Source organism: Cololabis saira, chromosome 10 (genome assembly GCF_033807715.1).
Source record: "Cololabis saira isolate AMF1-May2022 chromosome 10, fColSai1.1, whole genome shotgun sequence".
NCBI classification, from domain to species: Eukaryota; Metazoa; Chordata; class Actinopteri; order Beloniformes; family Belonidae; genus Cololabis; species Cololabis saira.
In genome coordinates, this window is record NC_084596.1 from 29,645,293 (window position 1) to 29,670,816 (window position 25,524).

At 39.5% G+C, this 25,524-nt stretch overlaps 2 protein-coding genes across 2 annotated transcripts in view; one reads left to right on the plus strand and one right to left on the minus strand.

Annotated features, from left to right (window-relative positions):
* Positions 1–8,192: 8,192 nt before the first annotated feature.
* snai2 (snail family zinc finger 2) lies at positions 8,193–10,562 on the minus strand. Its single transcript, XM_061731141.1, has 3 exons — positions 10,348–10,562; positions 9,591–10,112; positions 8,193–9,181 (listed from the first exon to the last, which is right to left on the minus strand). Exons 1-3 carry the CDS (start codon positions 10,424–10,426, stop codon positions 9,000–9,002), a joined length of 783 nt encoding a protein of 260 aa, XP_061587125.1. The 5' UTR covers positions 10,427–10,562; the 3' UTR covers positions 8,193–8,999.
* Positions 10,563–15,208: 4,646 nt separating this feature from the next.
* The window catches only part of sntg1 (syntrophin, gamma 1), a 47,663-nt gene continuing 37,347 nt past the window's right edge, over positions 15,209–25,524 (plus strand). The window contains exon 1 of the mRNA XM_061732474.1: positions 15,209–15,709. The gene's annotated coding sequence lies outside the window, so the exon portion shown is untranslated. The remainder of the gene's footprint in view (positions 15,710–25,524) is intronic.

A 25,524-nucleotide genomic window follows, 5' to 3' on the forward strand; every position in this document is an offset into this window, starting at 1 on the left:
AGGCAACGTTTTTCTTCTTGTGTTGTCCAATTTTGGTGCTAATTTTAGCCTGAGTTTCCTGATCTTAGCTGACAGGAGTGGACCCCGTGTGGTCTTCTGCAGCTGCAGCCCATCCGTCTCAAGGTTCGACGTGTTCTGAGATGCTCTTCTGCATACTTTGGTTGTTATTTGAGTTGCCTTTCTATGAGCTCGAACAAGTCTGGCCGTACTCCTTCTCACCTCTGGCATCAACGAAGCATTTGGGCCTACAGAACTGCTGCTCACTGGATATTTCTCTTTTTCAGACCATTCTCTGTAAACCCTAGACATCAGCAGTTTCTGAAATACTCAGACCAGCCCGTTTGGCACCAACAACCATGCCACGTTCAAAGTCACTTAAATCACCCTTTCTTCCCCATTCTGATGCTGGTTTGAACTGCAGCAGATCGTCTTGACATGTCTACATGCCTAAATACATTGAGTCGCTGCCATGTGATTGGCTGATTAGAAATTTGCGTTAACGAGCAGTTGGACAGGTGTACCTAATAAAGTGACCGGTGTAGCTATCGATACTAATGTGCTAACCATGAATCGTTATATAGCACACACCAAACAATATATAATATCTAAGTAGATGACCTAAGATGTGTATGTACTCTCAAATAGCTATTTACACTTTTGTTTGTCTTTATTGAGGACTGCACAATTTTAATATGTATAGACACACAAATGGATATATGGTTATGTATGTGTAATCGACTGTATAGTTGACTGCATGTATATGATTTCCTATTGGTATATTTACATATGTATTAGAATTTAATGATACATCCATCCATCCATGCATCCATTTTGGGATGTGGGAGGAAGCCGGAGTATCCGGAGGGAACCCACGCAAGAACGGGGAGAACTCCACACGAACCAGGAACCTTCTTGCTGTGAAGCAATAGGGCTAACCACTAAACCACTGTGTTGCCTCATTTAATGATACATGTATGTATATTTCTATACTGAAATGGTATGTGCATGGTACTTTCATGTAATCGACATGTATCCATCCCTTCTGTCAGTCAAAAACGCTGTCAAGGGGGCTGGTGAAGGAAACACTCCCACAGACACCCAGTTAGGTTCCACCAGATGACATGCCAGGTTTTCAATCAATCAATCAATCAATCAATTAATCTTTTATTTTAACTCACGACAATGATCACATGGTATGGAGCACAAGAACACAAACATTTGTACATTTGTAGCAAGTGGCAGGCTGTACGTGTTCAACTAAAATACTCAATTTGGCAAAGAAAAAAAGAAAAATAATTTATACAAAGGAAGGACATTCTTCAAAAAGGCGCCTAATTTATAAATAACATTTCACTTATTAGATTGAAGTAACAAAATCGATTTAAACATAGATGGTCAGTTTGTATAATACTTTGGTAAGTATTTTTGCCTGAGATTCATTATATTTACATTTTTACATTCAAACAAAATATGAAACTCATCTCCAATACGGTTGACGTTACAGAGTTACAGAATCTCTGACTTCTATCCAGACCTTTATACCTTCCAGTGACTTTTGGTATTATGCTGTTATTCATCCTAAAATTACAAATGGCCTGTCTATACTTATTTTGACATAATAAATACTGTTCTAGGTTAAACTCTGGCTTAAACTCTACATAAATATAACATGATGTCATCCTATAGAGTTGACTTCGCCATTTTTGCAGGAATTGATCTTTCAACCTTTGCTCGACAGTTAGTTTCAAGCTCACTTTCCTCACTGACAGCACAGTTTCATAATTTGAACTTTTTTTGTGTGTGATGTGGACACCTTACATGTTTTCTGTGAACATTGAATTAATAATATATTATTATTAATAAGAATAAGAAATAGAATAGGAATTAGATATAAATAATATGATTTCAAATAATGAAATCATGTTTTCTATAAGTTATATAGCTACGGAGAAAGGAAGTGGCTGGACTGATAGTATGGAACTCCAAGGAACTCCTAATATGATGTTCAGGAAAGTAAAAATATGAGTCTTCATCTGTGTAACTTTTTTTTCAGTATACTTCAGTATACTTTTTTTAAAGTATACTTTTTTTTTGTTTCAGTTTGAGTTAGTGATGTGCGGATCAATACAGAAATATCGATACTTCCGATACCAGATCTGTATGCTCTAAATTCGATTCTCAAATGAAAATATCGATACTTTTGATACTTCAGTCATTTTTTGTTTTCTTTTCGTTTGTATAGTAGTTCGTATTTTTGTTTATTATTCTATTATTTATTTTAATGGTTTTTGTGGCAGGGTGCGTGCCACGGGGGCCCGCCCGAAGGATGGAGAGACACGAAGCTTGTGCAGAACCCTGTTTTATTCAATTAAACACCCAGACCACCACCCACACACAGTGCCTAAGCACCTCCGCCTGACAGCAGCTCCTCCGACCCTTTTCTGCTCTCCAGCTCTGCGTTATAAAGGCAGGCCGGGTGGAGGCGTGGCGGCCACTCAGGTGGATGGGACACAGGTGCGTGTCCCGTCAACCTCTCCACCCGGCCACAGTTTTATTATTTTACTTAAGATCTTCTTTTAGTGATGGAAACACCTTTTTCAAACACTGGTTTCTCTGTTGTTGTAATAGCTTGGCTGTATTGTAAATGAGGCTGCTACCTCAGTATACTTCTGACTTTAAAATAAGTAGCTAAATAAGTGACTCTGAGTCTTGTATTCTTAATCTATCTAAAATACACATTTATTTTAGATTTACTGGGCATATTAGGTGTATTTGCACAATGTATCGGTATCGCCGATAGCAGCCTGAATTTTTCTAAATATCGGATCGGAAAGGAAACGGTGGTATCAAACATCATTAGTTTGAGTGCTGGGAGGGAAAAATCAGTTAACGTGTGACAGGTAATGCCACCCAGTGCTCAAGGTGTTAAAATTCAAATTAGGTAATCAATGGTGTCAAAGGCAGCTCTTAGGTATAAAAGGATTAAACATGAGCAATTTCCTGTACCTGTTTTTCCAAAGAATGTCATCATCATTATTCAAATTTAAAGCAGACTGTCCCCACTCAGTGTGCCAGCACATTCTCATCAAGCCAGCTCTCTTCAGCACCACTTTGGGAAACTGACAACATTCAAAAGTCTGTCACAAAATTATTTCATATATCTGTCCTTCTGTAGCACTAAAATGTAGTGTAAAGGGACAAACATGCCTGGATTGTGTCTGTTCCTGTTGGGATGTGAAGGAGAGGAACTGCACTTCAGAGAGCTGAATGATGAAGGAGTCAACACCAAACTAAAGTCAAAGCTGTATAATTACCTTTTTTATAGATACAACATAAAACAGCACAGGTTTCCTTGCATACTTTGAGATCATTCTTTATTTCTCAGCTGCTTATATGGGTTAAATTGAAAGTGATACAAGTGAATCATAAGATGACTGGATAATAGAACAGCTCTGAATCTATTTACACTGATTTCACTCTTTTACCTAATAACATTTGCCCACTTTAATTAAAAAAAAAAAAAAAAAAAAAACAGCACCAACAAGATTGGGGTCTTTTCATTCTTTTTTTTAAGGGATTCTTGCCATGAACATTTGACGTGTGTTTTAAAAGACATCACTGTGGAAAAAAAAAAAAAAAGGCATCACTGTGGAAGAAAAACAGGAAAATTGTTTTGTTGTGAAGGTAAGGAAAATACAAACTGTTTTTGCTGTGGAAATGATAAATACTTAAAACTGTTTTAATGGAGGACTGTCAAATAATATGTAGTTTGACAAATCTGACTCAGGACGGAACAAAGCCAATTAAAGTACTTTTACTGGGACTATGATTGGGCTTAAAATAATAAGTATAGTAATAAGTAATAAGTGTTAAAATCGAAGTGATAAAATTTTCATACCACTTATATTTGTCACTACATACATCTGTGACTTTAACTCTTCCCCAAAATACGTAAATATAAAAAATAAATACTGCTGTAAGAGCCATTGTAGGTAAGGGAGGAAACGATGGAGGAGCCTGAGGGTGTTTATAAATTTAAAAAAATGTGTAGTTTTTAGTTGAAGTGAAGATGGTGCACACCTTAAAATAAAAATCAATCCCACACATTGCTATAACTTCCTAGTCAGTTTGGGATTGACATCTAATAAGTAAATAACTAAAATTACCCTGTATTTTTACATGTAAAAAAAAACAAACATAAAATATTGTCAGATGAGCATCATGCATTTAGACACAGATGCTTCACAGGTGAAGATAGAGCCCTTGTTCCATAAAAAGTCAAAATGCAGTAAAAACGTAGTGGAGTCTGACTCTGACATCTGATTTACCCTATAAAAAAGCTTATTGTGCTGTAAAACTGCAGAGTTGGTGGATTCTAAAAGTGTTATAAGTCTAAAACAAGAGAGCCAAGTAAAAACTAGCTTGTGGGATAGCACAGGGTAGCTAGAGCTAAATTTAGCTATTTATCTTTCGCAAAACATTCCCAAATTGTATAATTTATAAATAAACACATTTTGTTTGCTTGTTTGTTATAGGTAAGTGAATGCAGTAGTAATTTGAAATAATAATATTATATATATATATATATATATATATATATATATATATATATATATATATATATATATATATATATATATATATATATATATATATATATATATATATATATATAAAATTCCAAATGTTGTTAAATCTAGGATAACAAAGTCTAGCTTAGGTTAGTTAGTTTGTAAGACTGGTGGCTGTCCTGGCATCTATAAGAGAATTAATTTGAAATACTACTTTTGAAGCACTTTTCTAATATTGAATAGCTAATATGTGAGTAATGTTGATTTTAAATTGATGGAGATATTGATATAAAGTGTGGTTAATGTCACTGCTTAAATGTTAAAATGATAAATACAAACGTTAACATCCAATAGCATATGAAAGGTGTCTTCCAATTCAACACATCTTCTGTCCACACACAATCCCGTTTGTTTCCAGAGATCTGTGGTCATGGGGTTTTAGAGGGTCGAGCAAAATACAATCAAGTCAAAATGATCACTGGATCTTTTAACAGTTGACCTATTGTCAACCAGAAAGCAACAAAAAGAGCCAAAAGAGACCAAAAAGCTATTGATTAAGACAACACAGCTGTGTCTGTCTCTGCAGGATTCTTTAGCGCTCTTAATAACACACAGATGGAAATAATTTCTGATCTATATAAAGGTCAACCACTATCTCTCAGTGCATGACTGCCGCTTGAAACCCATCAAACCAATGAGCAGTTTCTTCTTTCCTCGGACTGAGATGCTATTTAGTTAAACACCACTTTTAGTTGCTGTACACCAACTCTTATTTCAACTGCACAAATACACAAGACTAAAGGACACAGTATACTGTAGCTATAGCGCCAAAAAATGATGTATGATTGAGTTGCATGAATCCAGTACAATACAATCAGAGGCAAACTGTCCTATCTGAAGAATATACATGTTAAAAAAAACAATAGCAACCATACACTTCTAAGTAAAATTAAAAACAGCTGTTTGAGGAAGCAACAAAAATATAGAAAATTTGGCTTTAACAAGATTCTGGACGCTCAATAAACTGGCAAACTTTCCTCCAGGCAGTCTGGGTAAATGGGAATAAACAATCATCTCCTTTCTGATGTGGTGGGGTTAGAGAGACGAGCTGGGGATCACTTCCTGGCCGAGACTGTGAGACCTCAGAGAACGCCCTTAATTTTATTTGTTCCACTTGATGGTCATAAAGGAATCATACTCCCTGATTCACCATAAAGTCAGCAGGTTTCAGAGAGTCATGCCCTGCTTTATATTCAGCACGCTGTTCATTTAAGCTGACCCTTTCTGTCGCCCTGGGCTTGTAGACTTGAACACTGAGGAGCTTATTTAACATGTGATATAGTGTGTGTGATAAAATGAATGGTATTGTTAATTCAGCCTTTAATGAGAGTAAGAAATCAAAATAATGGGCAGCCAAAAGATATTATTAGACAGATGAAGGAGAAGCCAAATTATAATACGCTTAAACAAGAGCTGCCAGGATTAGCCCTTAGATTTATTATGACTGATCTTTGTGATACGTGGTTGATGATATTGGTTTTAATGCAAATACATTTTCAGCTCACAGCTTATTCAATCTTTAGGTCACATCAGGGTATCAACTCTTTTTTTTTTATATATATATATGAAAGCTTTCTACTATGAAAAATATTTAGCCCATTGATTATTTATGATAGTGTCTGCCCTAATTAGCACCAAAGTAAAGCTGCAATCAATCCGTTATCTATACCCAATTCAGTCCCATTTAACGTGACAAGAGTCTGCTGGAGCTTATCCCAGTTGTCAGCAGGTGAAAGGCAGGAGTACAGCCAGATCACCAGTCAGCTGCAGGGCCAGACTCTGACAAACAACTGTGGATGGAAGCCAGGGTACCTGGAGAAAGTCTATGTAAGCAGGAGAGGAACATGCAAACTCCACGCTAAAAGGCTCCAGCAGGATTTGAACCAAGAACCTTCTAGCTGCAAGACATTTTTTCCCTTTTTTTCCAATACAATAAACAAATCAGATCAAGCCTTAGATATCTTCTGCCAAGTTTCTCCTTGGAAGTCAAACTTCAGGAGTATCATTACCGTCCTTCCACACACTGATTCTTCTGTTTCTAATGGAAGAACACAAAGGCATCTGCTTCACCTGCATATGGCCCATGAAGATTTTAACACGACAGTGCTACTATTAACAGTCTCTGCCCTGGCAAATATTTGATGTCACATTCTTTAACACATCCTCTAATAACCATATGCTTTCAAACAAACGAGTTCCTGCTTCCACTCCTCCCTGTCTCATCCCACTGCCATCAACAACAGCTTTATCAATTATACATCTTGGAGGGGGAACCTGAATCATGTTGTTGGTGTCTGGGAAATCAGGCCTGTGTTGGTTGTTTTTTGAAGGAAAATCTCCCATCGTTCTGAAGCTGATTGGGATCATGCATTCATGTTTTTCTCCCTCTATTTCACCAACATGATACAAATGCAAGGAAAGATGTTAGATTATCCGAAGAAAAGTGAAGACAGACTGTTTGTGAGGGTTTAGAGTGCCCTCTTGATGGCTCTTTACTTTTATGATCTGAATAATAGACCCTGCTGCTTGTGCCATTTCCACATTAAGTCGAGGCTGTGGTTTTTACAGTATCTGTAGACCTGTAACTGTGGTTTACATGCTTGTGGTTGCACCTGCTTTTCAACAAGGTTGAAGAGCCCTAGAGCCACCTGGCCCAATCCGAAGCGCATCAGGCGAGCACCTGGAATAGCTTGTTGATGACTCAAAGAAGGAAGGATATACCTACGGGCTAGTTTAGCACCTCACAACTAAAAAAGAAGTGCCTATTTGTCAGATCACATCTTGTAGGTCAGCTGTTTTTTACGCATTAGGGCAAACAGGAGGACACACTTTCTGGGGGTTTGTTAGAAAGAGTTCAACTTTGACTTTATCGCTCAAGGAACTACATTTTTCGTTGTCTAATCTCTTCCTGCTGCAAGACAACATATGGTGTAAGACAACAAAACATAGCTTGGGGGAATCTATTTAATCCTCCATGGCAAGCACCCAGAATTCAAGAAGGTCGTCAAAGCGAATGCAAATTTGATCTTTTTGTGAAAGTACATTGCAATCTACATGTCTGTACACCCTGGCACCCTGCAGTGACTGCCGTGATTGAGCAAGAGGATTAAATAAAAAAAAAAGAAGAGGCAAATTTACATCGGTTTATCTTTAGCTACTTTAAAGTCATGTATCTCAAAATTGGGTCGTTTTTTTTTTTCCCCGAGTACTACGCCTCCACAGTTTAACTTAACACACACTTGGGCAAATGCAAAGTCTTTGGCCCTTAAAGGCCATAGCAAGTGAGTGAAGATCAATATAACTAGTATGTGTTAAATTTCAAGATTGTTTGATGTCTGGACAGGTTCACAAGGAGCAGGTACAGACCTGACGCAGCGCTGAGTCACCTCGCTCCTCATTTTTACATCTCCATAACTTGAGATGGTGCAAGCCGGATTAAATATCATTTACTTTTGTGCGTGATATTTCCTTTGACGCGTGTGACATCAGTGAGTCCTTCTGAAAGAGCTCCTCACCCACCAAACACAGAGATGAAAAGCAACTCGGAAGATGCCAAAAAAGAATTATACAAAATGTAATTTATTTATTTTTTGGAAAGGTGTCATGAAAATAGTTTTTTAAAAATCATTCAGCATCACAGTTTTCACTGCTTATATACAATCATCTCAGTCACACTTACATTCAATATATAAAAATATAAAACGAACCTGTTGCTGAAAAATAGATAATATTGCAGAAAAAAAATGAGGCACTTGTTTCGTTGTTCGAGTGCTGGCAAACTGTTTCTATGGTGTGCAAAGATTTTAATTATTTCTCATTAAATCAAAGTTTGCACTTGTTCCCTATGTAGTAATGGCTTCAATATTCCACTGATAGTTGTCTTGTCAATCACAATGCACCATTTGGCTTTACAAGTTAAAAATAAACTAAAAAACAAAAACAAGAAGAGAGAACTGCATAACATCTCTTTAGAGACATTGGTACAAACACTGAAAATAACATTGTGACGGCCTATAAAACTTTCTAGACATGCAGAAAAGTGCATGAATAGCACAGGTAGTACATGGTTTGACAAAACTTGATGCTGACTGGAATACTGACTGAAACAAAAAGCATGCAAGCACTGAGCTTCACTCACTTGCCACTTTATTAGGTTCAGCTGGTATACGTCATTAGCTATATCAAGTGTATCTAATAAAATGGCGAGTGATTAAATGTCTCACTTTGAAATGAAATGGACAGGTAGTAGGAAAAGTCTCTATCTTTGTGAGCCGACGCCATCAGCATGATTCCCTGACACTTCTCCTGGTCTTGGAAAAATAAAGAAGGGCCAGAAGGGGTTCTCTGGTGGTGGAGAAGTATCCCAGTTCAGTGTGCTACACAACAACCAGATTCCTCATGCTTGTGCAGAAGAGACATCCTGGAGAAGGTTTTGGAGCAGTTCTTGCATTGGTATTTTTTCACATCCGAATGGGTCTGTAGGTGAGCCCTGAGATTGGACCTGTCCGCAAATGCCCTGTTGCAGTGAGGGCAGGAGAAAGGCTTCTCACCTGTGGACATAAATACAAGGAAAGGACTTCATTAGCAGCTGCACATGAAAACGTGAAATCAAAGAGGCATCATGCCTAATTAGATTTGGCATGATTCACACACACACACACACACACACACACACACACACACACACACACACACACACACACACACACACACACACACACACACACACACACACACACACACACAGTATGACAGACAGGCGCTCTGCTGACCTGACAACATAGCAGAAGCTTTTTTTTGTTCGGTCTCACCACAAAACAGTTTTTTAAGCTGTTTAACCAGATTTACTGTAGCTGCAAAAACCAGTAAATCACACACCATGTTGAATCTGTGCCTGCAAAAATCAAAGCTGTCCCCTCTCCCAACAGGCCCCTGGTCCCAAACCCTCCATCCACTCACCAGTGTGCGTCCTGATGTGTCCTTGGAGCAGCCACGGTCTGGAGAAAGCTTTCCCGCATATTTTGCAAACACAAGGCAAAGTGTGAGTCCTGATGTGCATTTTGAGAGCCCCCAGGCTCACATACTCCTTCTCGCAGTATTTACAACTGAAGGATTTCCTCGTTTGGGCGTCGCAGTGCAGCTGTTTGTGTTTGAGCAGTCCAGAGTACGTGGAGTAGGATTTGCTGCACAAACCACATTGAAACTTCTCCGCCTCCACTCCGTGAGGATCTGTCAACTTGGGCAGCATCTGCTCGTCTTCATCACTCCTCGGGCTTTCCGAGCCACTGTGATCTTTGGAGGAGGCGTCGGAGAGAGATGAGGGGTATCCAGAGATGGGGGAGAGGTCACTGGACAGCGGAGACAGCGGCAAGTTGCTGGTAGTCCACACTGTGATGGGGCTGTAGGCTGCCGCGCTCAGGATCTCCGGCTGGGGGATGACAGACAGGGGGAGGCCCTTGTACAAGTGTGGTGGGATGAACACTGAAAGAGAGCAAAACGAAAAGACTTGTGAATTATGGTTCTGCGTTCAATGCCCGAGTGAGAAATGCAGACTTCTGGATTGGTCATAGAGCTTTCAAAAAAAAAACAAAAAAAAAAACAACTTCTACAAAGTTAAAATATCAACAACAACAAAAGAAAAGAAAAGAAAAAAAAAGTGGAAAAAAAAACATCACTTCTTAAAAGTTGCTCCGCTACTTCACTTTAAAAACTTTACCTGTTGGGCTTTCCAGCTCACTATAATTTGGCTTCTTTGCGGAGTTTATGTGTTTCTTGACGAGAAAAGAGCGTGGCATCTTGGAAAACGGGAGTGCAACTTTCAGTCAACTTTTCCTCCCCGTCAGTAAATAAGCGGCGAGTCTTTAGTGTGCTGCGTAAAAACCAAAATCCTGTTTGTTTAAGTCCAGTGGAGCGTCATGGTGCGTCGCTGCGCTCTTGGAAACTGCAGAGGGTAGCTGTAAAGAGCTGTAAATACTCCCCATCAGGTGCATGGGAGGAGCCATCCAACTTTGGATTTACATGGCAACTCAACCCAATTAAACGCTGGTTGTAAGTACTGAGCTTGGAAAACGCGGCTGTAGCCTATGGGAGCGCACGGGCTGCACTTAGGGCAGGGTTTGCCTTCTGCCATGTATTCCAGAAAGACAGGTGCTTTTTGCGAGAGTTGTGTTTCAAGGATGCAAGCGTGCAATCCGTTGGCACTTCACATGAAATATGAGCAGCAACGAGCGCAGCAATGAGCGAGCCTTTTTAAAAATTAATGCAACTAAAGAAAGATCGTAAAAGGCTGAGACTGTGCCTGGAGAGGAAAGGGTCTACAGGGTGAAACAGACACATTATTAATAATGCAATCATCGGTGTCACTGATGGTTGTTGTGTTAGGGAATTCTGGCAACCTCATTATCCTGCATGGTGGCATATTTAAAAAAATAATGCACCTGTCAATAATAGCAGGAATGTATAATTAGAATAAAATAACTGAGGGGTTTCACCCACCCCCATATTTGAATGGTATCCCTGTAAATTCAAGTCTGTTAAAGAGATAAATGACTGACTGCCCATGAGAACCAACTATTGACCAAACTTCATGGTCATATCCACACCATCTTTCGGTGGCTCTAAGCCAAATACAGTTTCGTGTGGAGGAAGCTTCACGTTTCCTTGCCAATAATACAATCAGGGATTCCTTTTTGAAATGTAAATTTAAGTGAAGTCCCTCTCAAGGTCAGCTTTATAATCAAATGTATCCTTGCTTTGGCTGAAATGGACAGGGAGAGGCAAACTTAGCAGTGTACGCCCCCTTGTGTTGGAGTCAGTTGTTCTGAGGGAGAGCTGAGGGAGAGTTGAGGGAGAGGTGTGGGAGAGGTGTGAGTGGAGCATCTGAAGGGAAAAAAAAGAAGAAACACAAAGGCAAAGGCTGAGCTATATGGTGATATTGAAAAGCACCTCCTGGAGCATTTTTGATTGGCTGGGTCAGCAGATATGAAAAGCTCCTTATGTCTAGGGCAAGCCTTAAGTTAATTGTGAGCTCCTTATCTTATCTACAAAACATAATTGCAGATCATGAATAGTTTCCTTTTGTGCCTGCTTGGGATTATAAAAAAAAGAAGGGAAGGTTATCAGTGCATAATAACTCCCGGCTCCCAGCTCTCTCTATGGCATGCAGGATGGGTTAAAAAGAGTGGTATTCAGTAGTGATGAAGCAGAAAATGTTGTGCACTCTTAAGGGAAATGCTTTGAAATCAAAACCAACCAAAGCATATCCAAGACAAGCAGTGCATGCATGGTCAGGTGAAAATGCCTTTTTTGCAGTTTTTATGCTTCATCTGAGTTTTCTGCATTTATGTAGATGTTCTGCTACTGTAAAGGGGTTGTGAAAGTATGCAGCAAGGACTTGCACCACATCTTTTAATCCTGCAAAGCAAAGGTTGCAGTTAACGATCTCAAAAATTAATTAACAGGGCTGCAAAATCTTGGCCCTGGTTCATATTGTGGCAGGACAGTGTTACAGTTTAAAATGTGAGCATGCTTTTGATTCTCTGGTCAAGCGTATGTGAAAGGATAACTTGCAGGAATTGCCAATCTATGTATGTTCCATCATTTTCTAGTAATTTTCATTTGAATTGAGAGATGCTCTTTTATGATATTCAAATTTGCTCGTTGTCCATTATTCATTATCTTTGTTTTCTGAAAACAAACACTGGACTTCATAATAGTGTTATCAGCTGAATGTCCAGAATGAAAAGTAGCTGTTCCATCTTTAATCTTTCATATTACATATAATCCTGTCGCTCTGCTTTGGATTTTCAGAAGTGGACTTCATAACAATTTTACACTCCAACCTATATATGGATGTGTCTGTGCATGTATCTAATGTGCATTAGCTATAGCTTATCCATCCATCCCTTATCTGTAGACCTTCTCTTCCTTTCTCTTCCCAACCACCTGTTTCAGTTCCACTCGGGGTACACCGAGGCACTTCCAAGCCAGCTGAGAGATGTAATCTCTCTCCAGCGAGTCCTGGGTGTGCTTCGATGACTTCTTCCGGTGGAATGTGTCGGAAACATCTCCTCTGGCAGGCATCCTGAGCAGATGCTCTAACCACCTCACTTGACAAATTTCAATGTGCTATTTTTATATGAAACAAATTGTTGACCAATACGAGTTTGAAAATATCTCCTCTTTGGAGTCAGATGAATGATTCATAACTAAATGAAAGAAAAAATATAAATGTTGAATTTTTGAGCTGACCATTAAAAACTCTATGGGGTGTGATTTATTTACAGTAAAGTGATTGACTGTGGTTTTACCAATATCTCATTGTCATTCAGATATTACCAGTACTTTTCTGTGACCCCACCCCAACCCAGTGAAACCTCAGTGCTTACAAAATAAATTTGATTGAGAAGTCTAAATTTTAGATGCACCTCTCCTCCTTCTGCAGATTTCTGTATCAGCAGCAGTTCTGACTGCTTTTTTAAACAACAGCGATTCATTTCTGGGATCAGATTGAATTGAGGTTTAATAAGGTCAAACAAAGTCCACTGACAAGGCCTCTGTTGAGACAAGGCATTACCTGAGGGATGTTTAAGCTCAATAATGTTGGTGTGAAGTAGCTCTAGTTTGCTAATGGATCACTGCTAAGCCATCAAGGAGGACAGGGATGGGAAGCTTCACACTGGACCTGTTATGTGGCGAGGTGTGAAGTGAGCGAGCACATCCATTTATTATCTCCAAATCGCAGAATTGCCCTTGGCATAGTTAACCTTGAGAACAGCTGCAAGCTGAAGGATCAGCATTGAGCAGTCCGCCGCCGCAGGTTTTTACCCTTAATTATCAAGTCTTAATTAAGAGACTGGGACCTCAGACAGATATATGCACATCCTCCTCCGTTCATGAACAATTGTTGCCTATAACCATAATGTGCCATTTAAGCCGGTGAACAACTCAAAACGTCAGTGGTGTTGCCTTCCCTCGCGTGGAGAAACAGCGGGATCTTTCAGCCAGCATGTTGACAGCGTGGAAAATGAGATGCACCTGGTCATGCATGCGCAGCTGCTCATGACAAGGCCTCTGGGAGAGACTCCAAATACTTTGCTGAGTATATGAACGCGTGTACAGTGTGTATCTGCGTGGGTGAGCTCACTAACACAAAATGAGTCAAAAGTGTCTATCTGCATAAGACCGAGAAAACTCAACTGCATTTTTTTCCCCCCTTTTTTTTTTAAACGTGATTCGGCTCAGAAGGTAGTTATAACTCACATTTAGTCACACAACACACACACACACACACACACACACACACACACACACACACACACACACACACACACACACACACACACACACACACACACGCTGGGCTTTGATGTGTAATTTCTGCGTTTGTCTTCTGCTCGTCTATTAGGAGGCCAATCTTCGCTTCAATCCATCATTTAAAGGAGACATGCCCTTCTTTTCTTTTCCAAACTTGACACAATTTCCTGAGGTCCTTATCAAATGTGTGATGTGCTTTAAAATACCAAAAGAAATATACAGTTCAAAGGCATCCTTTTCAACCATATCTTTAGGTTTCTGTTCATAGCACCTGCTGTTGGACGTGCTAGCTATTCAACTATGGAAACAGCTTTATCCGTACAGTACTGCATACAACTGTAAGGCCACACTCACACTAGTTATTCTTTACCGCATGTCCAACCATGACCGACCTCTGCTATGGCTGGAAAAGGTGTTTGCGCACAGTATGGTTGCACATGTAGTTGGACAAAGACGTGTATGCAATGTTTGCACGATCTTGCTCAAGTCCAACTGACACTGGAGTAATGTATCTGCAGGCCAGAGATGAAATTGGCGAGGAGGATTAGTTGTAACATTACACAGCAAGGTACAACTCAGCTAGAAATAGAGGACCTTTCATCCATTTAGGGACCATTTTCAGACTATTTACTAGTTGATGGGTCTGTGATGTAACAGGCCCCCAAAAATCTGAACACTGCACTGAATGCAACTTTTTCAGGCTCCAAAAAGGTTCTTATATATTTTTCAGGTGGTAGCCACTTCATAAACTGAGGTATAATGCTGTCAAACAGGAAACAAAAATAAGTTATTTGAGTTCCTGGAGATTTGCACTAACCACAACTACTCCTTATATAACCTTATATTGCATAATTGCAAAGTTTAGGCTGACTCTTAGTTTTACTTATTTATGTTTAAAGAGCATGCTTTTTGTTACCAAGAGACCCCTGCTGCACCCATAATGTGTGAGCAAATAGACGTATGTGTCTACACTTGCACATTTCTGTATACCTTGACCTGATCCATCACAATAATGCCTCAAACCTCTGGTCATCCCATAACCTCAAAAAAATCAAGTAAACCTTCTTATATGTGTGACAAGTCACTTTCGGCCAATATGACCTCGATCTCCCACTGACATATCCTCAATCCCAAAGTCTGAATCTCAGATAGATCCTCGCAGAAAGAACAGCAAAGTCGCACAGAGGACTGCAATGTACGCACTTGATAAATGAGGCGCATGCAGAGACATGTTTGCGCTTGTTTCACACGGGACAGAGCGGTAAAAAAAAAAAAAACTATGACAAAAAGTAGCGTCATGTAATATTGATGAATCCGGAGTTGATGCCTTGTGTGAACGCAGACGGGCGAAGAAGCGCGCGTTGAGCGGAGCCGTGTGTGATTTCCAGCTCCAGTCCTGCTTGGCAGCACGATGCGCGACGGAGACGGACCGGGGGCTGACAAACCGGACCCTCTGCAAGAGAAGACGACGGAGAGGAATCCCTGAAAGCTCAGCCGTCCAGGAAATATGGACAAATGTTTTTTTTCTATCCGAGTGCGGGCTGCTTTATCCGTTTTCGTGCACATCGCTGCCGTGTAGTGGACCTGGATGCCGTGTGGGCGATGCTGCTGCCACAAGGGATACATTGTGAAATCGCGGGGATGTTGTAGCAACCCGTTGCGGTGAATAAAAAAAAAAAGAAAAAAAAAGAAAAGCCTTCACATGAAATATCGAAGGGCAAAGGGATCTAAGAAGACATCCCCACCTGTTACAAGGAAATCAGGTAAAACCCCACATTCCTTTTTTGGCTTTTACATCCCTCTGCCTCGTTACACTGTGCATGACGGACGTAGGTAGTTAAAAATTGTCAAACATCCATAAAATAAGCCCGGTCTACTCGCAATCCACTTTTTTGGCATGTTATGTGCTTTAATGTTACGCACCAAGATTTAAGTACCAATCACTTACATGATCCAGAGGGTGATGAAGCACATTTGCACCCTGTAATAGTTAGATTTGTGTAATGCATTGCGCGGAACAGTTAACTTATCGTGGGCCTTATCACGAGGAAACATCGTTTCTTTATTTTTTTTGATCAGTGGTGGATACGTGGGCTTGCAAAAACCTTAACATTGCATCGGTGCAGGTGCACAGGCGAGCAGCACCCGCAGCTCCCCCAGCCAGTGCAGTGGCAGCAGTCCTGCTTTCATCCACAGAGCCTTCAGCTGCGTTCAAGTACTCTATCTGCACTGGATGCCAATCATGGCCAACATCCCTACTTTTTTTTTTTTTTTGAGGGGGGGGGGGGGGGGCGGCATGAAGGAAAAAACATAGCCGTTTTACAGCTATTCACAAATCGCTCATCAGGCCCTGTGCCTAGTTTCTGGATCCTTTGCAGCTTTGGAAGAAGCATCAAGGCAGTGTCCATCTGTGAGAGACCAGAGGAGTATTTCAGCCTTCTGCTCCTCGCCCAGTGTGCTTTATTAGCCTTTCACAAAACTCCTGATTCCTCCAGTGTTTCAGGCAATTTATGATGCTTCTCTTACTATAAACCAGTGGAACAAGTGCAGATTTTTTTTCTCCTTTAATACATCTGGGACTGCAAGGTGAAGGATAATCAGTGCAGTTTGGATCTAAGCCTGCTGAGATGTACAAACTACAAAGTGTACTTCACTTTGTGATTTTTATGTTCAAACCCTCTGTGGCCATGCAGGCCTATACTGAGCTGAGCTGAGATGAGCTGGTCCTTTTGTTGCAGGTCATAGGTCAGGTGCGCTACGTGTGATGTGGTAGAAAATCTTGCTTCTTACAGAGGGAAAGACATTGAGATGACATTGACAAATGTATGCCCAAGCATACTTCCCTTCACTCATTTTTCTGCTGGTGTCCAAAATCAAAGATCAGTTTGGCATAGTGGCAGGGCTGTAAAAGAAAAAAAAGTGAAATGGTGTCAATCATGTCAGAGCTATATTGTGTGTCATGCAGGGAGACAACTTGTTTGAAACCTTCTCGCTGTGTTGTGCTCCAGATCTAAAAGGATAGTGACACATAACTGAACACAAGCATGATCCAAAGCTCACATATATCCTAACTGATTTTGAGACAAACGCTGCAGTACACATCCAAATAAACCTCAATGTTCATTAATAACCTTTTTCTTCTGCCATTGAATCCTGGGTCATTTAAACATCCTGATCCGTTCAATATCTTAGAATATACAAATGCGACCAACAGTCCTGAGGCATAACTAGAAGCACTGAATGTACATATTGACATCAATTATGAATGTTAACACATTCACAGTGTTGTTAGACTCATCTAGCAACACCCACTAGCTTGATATGTAACCCAGCTGCTCTGGATATTCAAGGGTTACTCTTTTTAGGCTTCAGCTGAAGCACAAGAGCAGTTTTCAGTGCCACATGGCTTCATTCAGTGACCTATTTTGATCACAAAAAATGAAACCAGTGATGAATATAATATATCAGTAAAAACACTAAACAACAGCACAGATAAAAAAAAAAAGAAAAAAAGGTCACATTGATGACAGTGAATGTTAAAAAGTAAAATTAAATACCATGTTCTTGCATTTAAAGTGTGCTCTTTAGCTATTTTTCCTCAAGCGCTTATTATATGTAAAGGGAATGTGGGAGAGCAACTGAAAGGGTGGACATCATCATTACAATGGAGCCCCAGAGCTCAGCAGTGGGGAGACAAATGTATCACACCTGATGTTTCTGTGGGGCTTTTAAAGCAACTGTTTTGTCAGCCATTCATACAAACCGCTCCAGATGTTGAATTCACAGAGGAGGAGCAACATGCTTTTATAGCAGAGTGATGTATCACCAGCGCAAATAAAAGGGACAGTAGGTGTTTCTGTTGGGAAGGAGGCAATGTACGGAAAAATGTAGCAGTGGTCAATGCCACAATATTACTGTCATGCAACAAGAAAAACCATTAGTCTGTCTTAACAGAGAGTGATGGCTAATGAAAGGAATGCACACCAAACTCTTCATGGCGGGAGGGACAGGAGACACAACTCTCATTTATATGCACCTCATATACCAGCCTATCTGATTTAGAGCTTGAGGACTGCAACACAGACCCAGTCACTTAAAGCTACACATACATGGGTGATGACTGCCCTGAGAAATCCAATAATGGTTAGATTATCCAGACTGATTAATGACTGCTTAACATACGAGTGACAATATTTCTTGCAGAGGATTTTTTGTTGAAGGCGAGGAGTTTTTTTCCGTCATGCTTTGCAACCAGTAAGTAGCCCAAGCTGGACAATTTTAGGTCACATTTGATTAATGTGGAGACTCTGCTTGTTCGTTAAGCACTGCTGCTCTGAAAGCCCACTCTGGAAGCAGCTCAGCCTTGAAGGTTTACACTGTAATCTGCATTATTGTGTTTCCATTTAATATCACAATCCATTCAACCAGATAGTAGTCCAAAATAGCTCCAAGCAGCTTTTAAATCACTTCCGAATATTTTTTATTAACGCTGAAAAATGAACATTATGATTATTAGTGTTTCTTATTGTTAACCCGAACAGCTGAGGAACTGTCCACACCACAGATTTATGCTGGACTGAAAAAACTCATCAGCTGCCGTTTTCTTTACAGTATCCTTAAAGGAACATTTTAGAGTTAAAACAACCCTATAACGCTTTTATTAGATGGTAAGAAGTGAAAACCTATGTGAATGACTAAAATGATGTGAATCTGAATGGTTCTGCGATAGCATGGAAATGGTCATTAATATTACCCCAGTGGGGAATCTACCTATGTCAGAATACGTTTCTATTTTAAGCCTCTGACAAGTCTCAAAAATGTCATTCCACTTAAGTGATCGTGCTGAAAGGGAGCCTGCAGACAAACCAAGGTCATTTTAACTTTGCATTTTTACAAAAAAAAAGTGTACAAAAGTGACTGTTTTCACAGTAATCTCCATCTGTTCGCCGAGGTAGGATTTGACAAAAAAGCATCAAGGTCTCTCTCTAACATTCTCTTTTTTAGATAGACCCTTTTTTTTGGTGCCTAACCTTTCTCAAATAAAGTTGGGTTTTTTGTTGTTGGTTTTTAAAAGAAAAAAAAAAAAAGGTCTTGGACAGAAGCACCAGAGGCTTCTGTTAATGTCTACTGCTATACTGCTGGCCCCGATTTTTTAAGCAGAAATTTCAAATCTCTTCAGAAATAATAACACATTAACCAATTCCACATATTCAGAGTATTTACCAGTGTTTAGGGCTAAAAAGGTGTCTGAGATAATTAGAAATGTTGTCGAAATAGGTTACGATTCCAAAGGCTGTAAAGTAAAAAAACAGTTTTTAGTGTTAAGAAGTTTCACAATCATGAGAAACTGCGATAAGGAGCTACTCAGTGGGAGATCTCTGTGAGTGTTGGTGCATCTAAAGCGCTTCAGGCTGATCTGGATCCATCTGGAGTGTTGCTCTCACCCTGTAGCATACACTGCAAAACTCAAATAAGTGAATCTCATGGATGAACGCCAAGAAAAGGATGCCAGTATTAGAATAAACACACGAAAAGGCGAGACTGATACCCGAAAAAAAAAAAAAAAACTTTCACAAAGTGGCCAGAGTTTTCCCTGGAATAATGTTCTGCAGAGATATACAGTCAAAGTTTTCGAATGCGGAGCAGGGACTTGTTTATAGATGGGAAAAATGAATCCTGCCAGGAAGAGAACACCCACCCTGCAGTAAAACCGGTGGACATTTTCTCTTGCTTGGGGTCTGCTGTGCTGCCGCTGATACTTGACACACTGCATGTATCAAAGGACTGATGAAATTAGAAGATAACCAAGGTATTTCAGAATGAAAGATGCATCACATGTGGGCTTGAGGTGAAGGACTCAGGTCTTTCTGAAACATGCACTAAGTAGCACAAAAGACTGTCTGAAAGGGAAACAAATGGACATTTTTAAAGTGGTCTGCACTGAGTCCTAAATCCTTTTGAAAAATTTCCACAGCACAAAAGACTCCTCCAAAGATATAAGAACTTGACCAAGGGGGAAATGGAAGAATGCAGAAGCTATCACCAGACAGGTGCAAGAAACCTTAACAGAAGACTAAAAAGAAACAATGTGTGAAGGGTAGAAATGACTGTGTCTATGGGGCATTTTATCTGTTTATTTTTATCCTTACCTTTATAAAAGTCATGCACCCTTTGCTGCCTAACAGAACTGGATTTTTTTGTTGAAATGTTAAAATTGATTTCACTAACATTCAAAATTGTCTGCTTCAAATCTGACCTGAATCAAGTAAATCATTGTCACTGGATATCTGTTACATGTCAGTATTAATTCACAGAGATATAAAAGCGCTCACAACTGAAGCTTGTAACACGACTGAAGCTGTTACCATAACCCTGCTTCCCTCTTGAAGTACCATAGACTCCAGAGCTAAGTGACAATTTAGTCTGAGTTTGTGTTCATTTATTTTAAAAGCACCTCTTTCTTTAGAAATTTCCATTGATATGGAGCTACATCCGGTGGGTAATTTTTCAATGAATATGCTATCATTTGCCACTAAACGTAACCCTGCAGGAATTATGCAAATGTTCCAGGAAATAAGACAAACTTTAGCGAAATAAAATCTTCTCCTCTCCAGGGCTTCTGATATACAAGAAGCAGCTTGCATCCGTAAGGACGTAATTTGTTTCATGTAACGTAGGCTGAACCAAGAAATCATTTGTCCAATCAGATGAGTGAGAGTTCTGTATCTTTCTGCTTTGTATTCAGTCTGCGAGCACGTGTTCCTTCACTGTGTAGCATCATTTCAGTGCTGCCAGCCCTCAGCAAAACGCTGAGCTTTTTAATCCTTTCATGTACTCAAACACACAGTATGGGGCCATTTCCAGACCCCAAAGATTTACCCTGCAAGGTAACGCAGGCTTCATTCGTTAAAATACCCAAATGGCTTCGCGCATGTATATATGTGATTATACATTTATCTATACAAGTGTGTATTCAGGATTTTTTCATGCATGCATAACAGAATAAATAGAATTAATTTCTTCAATTGAGTGGAAATAGAGCATGTTCTTTTGAACCTTACAAAGACTCTTATGTGCGATAACACATCTGACCTGCCAGAATCTACTGATGATGCATCATGGTGTCATTTGTTGAATAAAATGATATAAAAAGAAATAAGATAAGATTACTATGGGGTTAGCAGCATACATGCAGCAGGATCAAAACCCTCTGCTGTTTGTCATCAGGCGCAGGCATTTTCCTGTTCCCTCATATCCAGAAAGATGGAACAGTTTGTGAAGTGATTTTCACTGATTCAAATTGCCACCCACCTGATATCCGGTGGCGCCGCCCTGCCAAAAGAAGTACATCATAGTCAGGAGGGTCAAAATCTCACTTTATAAATGTGTCTATCACTAATTTACTCCTCTGTCTATCATTCATGTGCATCTGGCGTGGAGAGCACTGCTGGCTGCGCCACGGGCCTCAAGTATTGACTTACGAGGTAATGAAAGGCTTATTTTTTGACAAATGCGGGAAAAGACTTGAAATCATGATGAGATACTCTTTACATCTCCCCTCAGTGATCGATCTTGCACATAATCTGAGCAAGAAGAAAGAAGAAGGAGTACCTCTTGTGGCACACAAAACAGCCCCCGCTGAATACAAGATGTACTCTGTAAATACACAAATGTTCAAAGCGTTGTCTCTTGATATGCGCCCGTAAACTGCTGGAGTAAATCTGAGGAACGAGTTCATTAATACATCGGGGGAATAAAATCATCTCAAATTACGATTCTTTATATCAAAGCCATGTAGAGCTGTGATAATTAGTCAACTGAAAGATATCTGTGTTCATGTAAAACTGAACATGAGACGTTTTAGGATAGAATGCAAAACTTCAAGAAGTTTCCACAAAAAGTTTTATGACACTGAGTTTAGACATACAGAGAGGATTGAGAAAATTATCCACAGATTCACTGAAAAAGATGAAACAGTTCATCTTTGTGTATATTTAAATGAACCAATAGCAGGCAGATACAACGGATATGGTTTTTTTTCACTGTCCCGGAAATGACAAGCCAAATTGGCCAAACAATTTAATTCCAGATCTACAGATTTTTGATCCATAGATAACTGAAGAGACTCTAAATGAAGAGTACGAAATCAATAGCTAAAGACTAGATTCGCCAGCTCACAGTTGATCTAATTCATTTGAATGATCATCTCTATAAAAACGATCTAAATGCATCAAGTTATTTTGGTAGAGGAAGAGAAAAAGGGCTGTGTTCTATACTTAAAGAAAATACATTATACAACTGCTTCATATACTGGTCGGTTTACACACATGTTATAAGAAGCTTTGCCCCTTAACTGATGAGGAAGCGGTGCTGGTCACTTACCGAGTGGATGCGAGCCGAGCTGAGTAGGTTCTAGTGGAAAAGCGTCAAAGGATTAGCCTGTTGACCGAAGGGAAGTTTGTTCTAATGTTTGCATGCAGGGTGGAGATGAAACACTTGGAGACGATGTTAATCGAGGTGTTGAACTCATTACTTGAACATAAGTGCATTAAACTATTATAACTTAAAGGTTCATATGTTTCGGAAGATTAAATATACAAAACAGATGCAACTAAAATAAAAATATTGACACTTGTGTTGTGGAAATGTCCATTTTGTTGTACTTCTTTAATTTAAAATAATTGTTTCCCAGGAAATGTATATTTGATCAGCTTTAACCTGTTCCCAGTAACAAAATGCAGCCTGCAAAGGTTTTATCTGCCTCTCAAGTCACGATTTTAACTTATGTCTTGAGTAATAGACTATTAATAGTTGTTTCTGAGAGGTGATGGCTGTTGCTTGGAGATCAGCCTCAAAGAGCAGACTTGGTTTCAGTGAGTTTAATCACTGATTAAAGTCAATCAAAAGAGAACAGCAATTTGAAAATGTATCTGTAGGAAGATTTATTTATTTAGGAGATAAAAGCTGGTGTACATATACAAAAATTAGAGGAGGCTGGATATGCATGGTAGAAGTTTGATTCTCCAGCTTTACCTGGCAGGTCATGTGAAATATTGTCATCTGAAGCGTAGATTTGGGATGTGATAATGTTTGAGTAACATAATGTCTGCAATCATCACTCTCCAAATTAAAAAATCTCAGGTACCATATGTTCCTGTTCACAAAACCACATGAACACTCTGTATAGCGCAGTTAGTAAAACCCATATGAGTATTTGAGTGGTGAAAGTGCATTTGCTGGAGCACAATGCAGACAGCTGCTCCATCTGCAAGCACCAGCAGCCATTTATCATCCTGTAGGGGCCACAGCTGTCCTCAGGTCTGAGAGATGGAGATGTCATGTTTCAATCTCTGTATCATCCAGGAGATCGTGCTCTACTTTGTGTCTTTTTGCGTCAAATGCAAAAGCGTTATTTCAAACAGACTGCTTGGCAAATTGGTAGGACTGAGAACATCTTATGGCATGACTGTAAAAGGAGTAACGCTGACTCAAGTCAAATGGCACAAAAGCTTCAGACTTTTTAATCTTTATATTCTCACAGGAAGAAAGCGGAAGAGCTGACAGGGTATCCATAAGGACACGGTACAAGACAAAGTGCTCATATCAGACCTGCAGCCCCATTTTTCTGCTGCCCACAAGCAGAGAGTCTTTTTTTTTCTTTTCCTTTTGGAGCAAATGATGTCAGGGATGCTTTTAGAGCCATTACACAGAGCTGGGCAGGTAGAGACAAAAGCTGTGACTCACTTTTTCTAATTCAATAATACCCGTAAAACAAATCAACAGAACGCCAGTATTTTGACATATATTGAAAAATGGCATAATTAACTGCTTACCTCTATTTACATTCTTGCCACTCATTTCATAGCAAATGAAAGTATGGTGGTAATTCCACGTCTAACCTTAAAGGACTTCGAGCTTTTGTGGCACCCTTCCCACCTGAAAGTTAATAAATTGTCACGAAAACCGGTGGCGACTTAAAGGAATACTATAAGGCACCGACTGTAGATGGGACTCACTAAATCAGTATTAAACACTGTATACACTCTGTTGCCAGTTCATTAGCGACAACTACCTAATGCGAATGCAGTCTAACACATTAAATATTTAGACCCGACTCATCGATTTCCTGTTGGGAAAAAATCTGATAACTCACACTCTTGCACACCCACACATCCATCCACCCTTGCACTCAAACATTTGTATTTTTACAAGATATTTTACCAATGCAATACTCAAATCCCTTTGACACATTTTTTATAAATTAATAAATATTAAATAACTAGATTTTTTTATCATACCTTGAAATCCTTCTATTTAAACTGTTTTTTGTACAGGCAAGGACTGTTTTTGTCTTTTGTGTGGAGATGGGTGTCATGTCATAATCGCTCAGGCTTCGAAAAATGTGGTCGATTTGAAATTTTGGTGACTTCATTGGAGAAAAATCGGGTTTAAAACACAGGGTTATACATCAAACTCAATTTTTTTGATGTCCTTTATCTAATATCTGGAAATTATTGTTCAAATTTGATGTAAATGGTGAGAGAGTAAAAAGGAAAAATACTCCTTGAAGTCACAGATCAATCCCTCGTCTTATCACTGACAATTTAAGGCTTTTTGTCTGAAAGCTTAAGTTAAACTGGAGATTGTCCATATTATTAAGATAGTGATCCACAGTGATAAAAATCTTCTTCGAATATGTGTAGGGGGTTTAGAAACTGTGTTCAGGTTCGCTGGTTCAAATGTATTTGGTTAGGAAGTCTCAGTTCTTTTGCCGGAGAGACCTGAAATCCTCCACAATGGAGACCATCCTGTCAGGTCAGCAGATAGTCGCTGATAAGCTACAACTCCAGCTACTGGGTGAATGTCAGTGTTTTAGATCCTTACAGATTAAATTGATGAACATTACTGACATCGTAATTGATATTGTGCCCTGGGGCAGATAAAAAAAAACTATTCAATTAATCACATTAAGTAAACCAGCAGACAAATCAAACATAAGAGAATACACACAAAGCTGCTCACACAGAAGATAAACCAAATGCAAATTATTTACCTCAAGGACTGAATAACAAATAGAACATTTATTATTAAAAAAAGTGCCCCAGGACATGAAGTTCTGCAGAAGAAGATAACATTTATTTTCTTCATATCAAGGATATTGATATCTGAAGATAATTTGAACCTAAAATGATATTTATGTATAAGTCGGGTTGCTATCTTTGCAGAAATTTCCCTCTTCTAACTCTGAATCTCATTACCCGTCCTCCTTTCCAGGGCTTCACAAACACAAGTCTAACCGAGGCTACTTTATAGTGTATGATCTGGAGTTGATGATTTATGCATGACATGGCAGAAATGTATTAAACACTGTGGGTGCTTTATAATACTATACACCAATGATCATAGCAGCAACGCTCTAAGTTAAGAAAAAAAAGTGGCATTGAGCCAACAATTCCTCCTAACGAGCAGCATTTCTCAAGGGTGTGCGATCGGAGCTTAATAAACATGACGAAAAAAGTCATCCATGACTGGCATTCAAAACTGCAGGGAAACAGAAGAATAAGAGTTGATTACATTT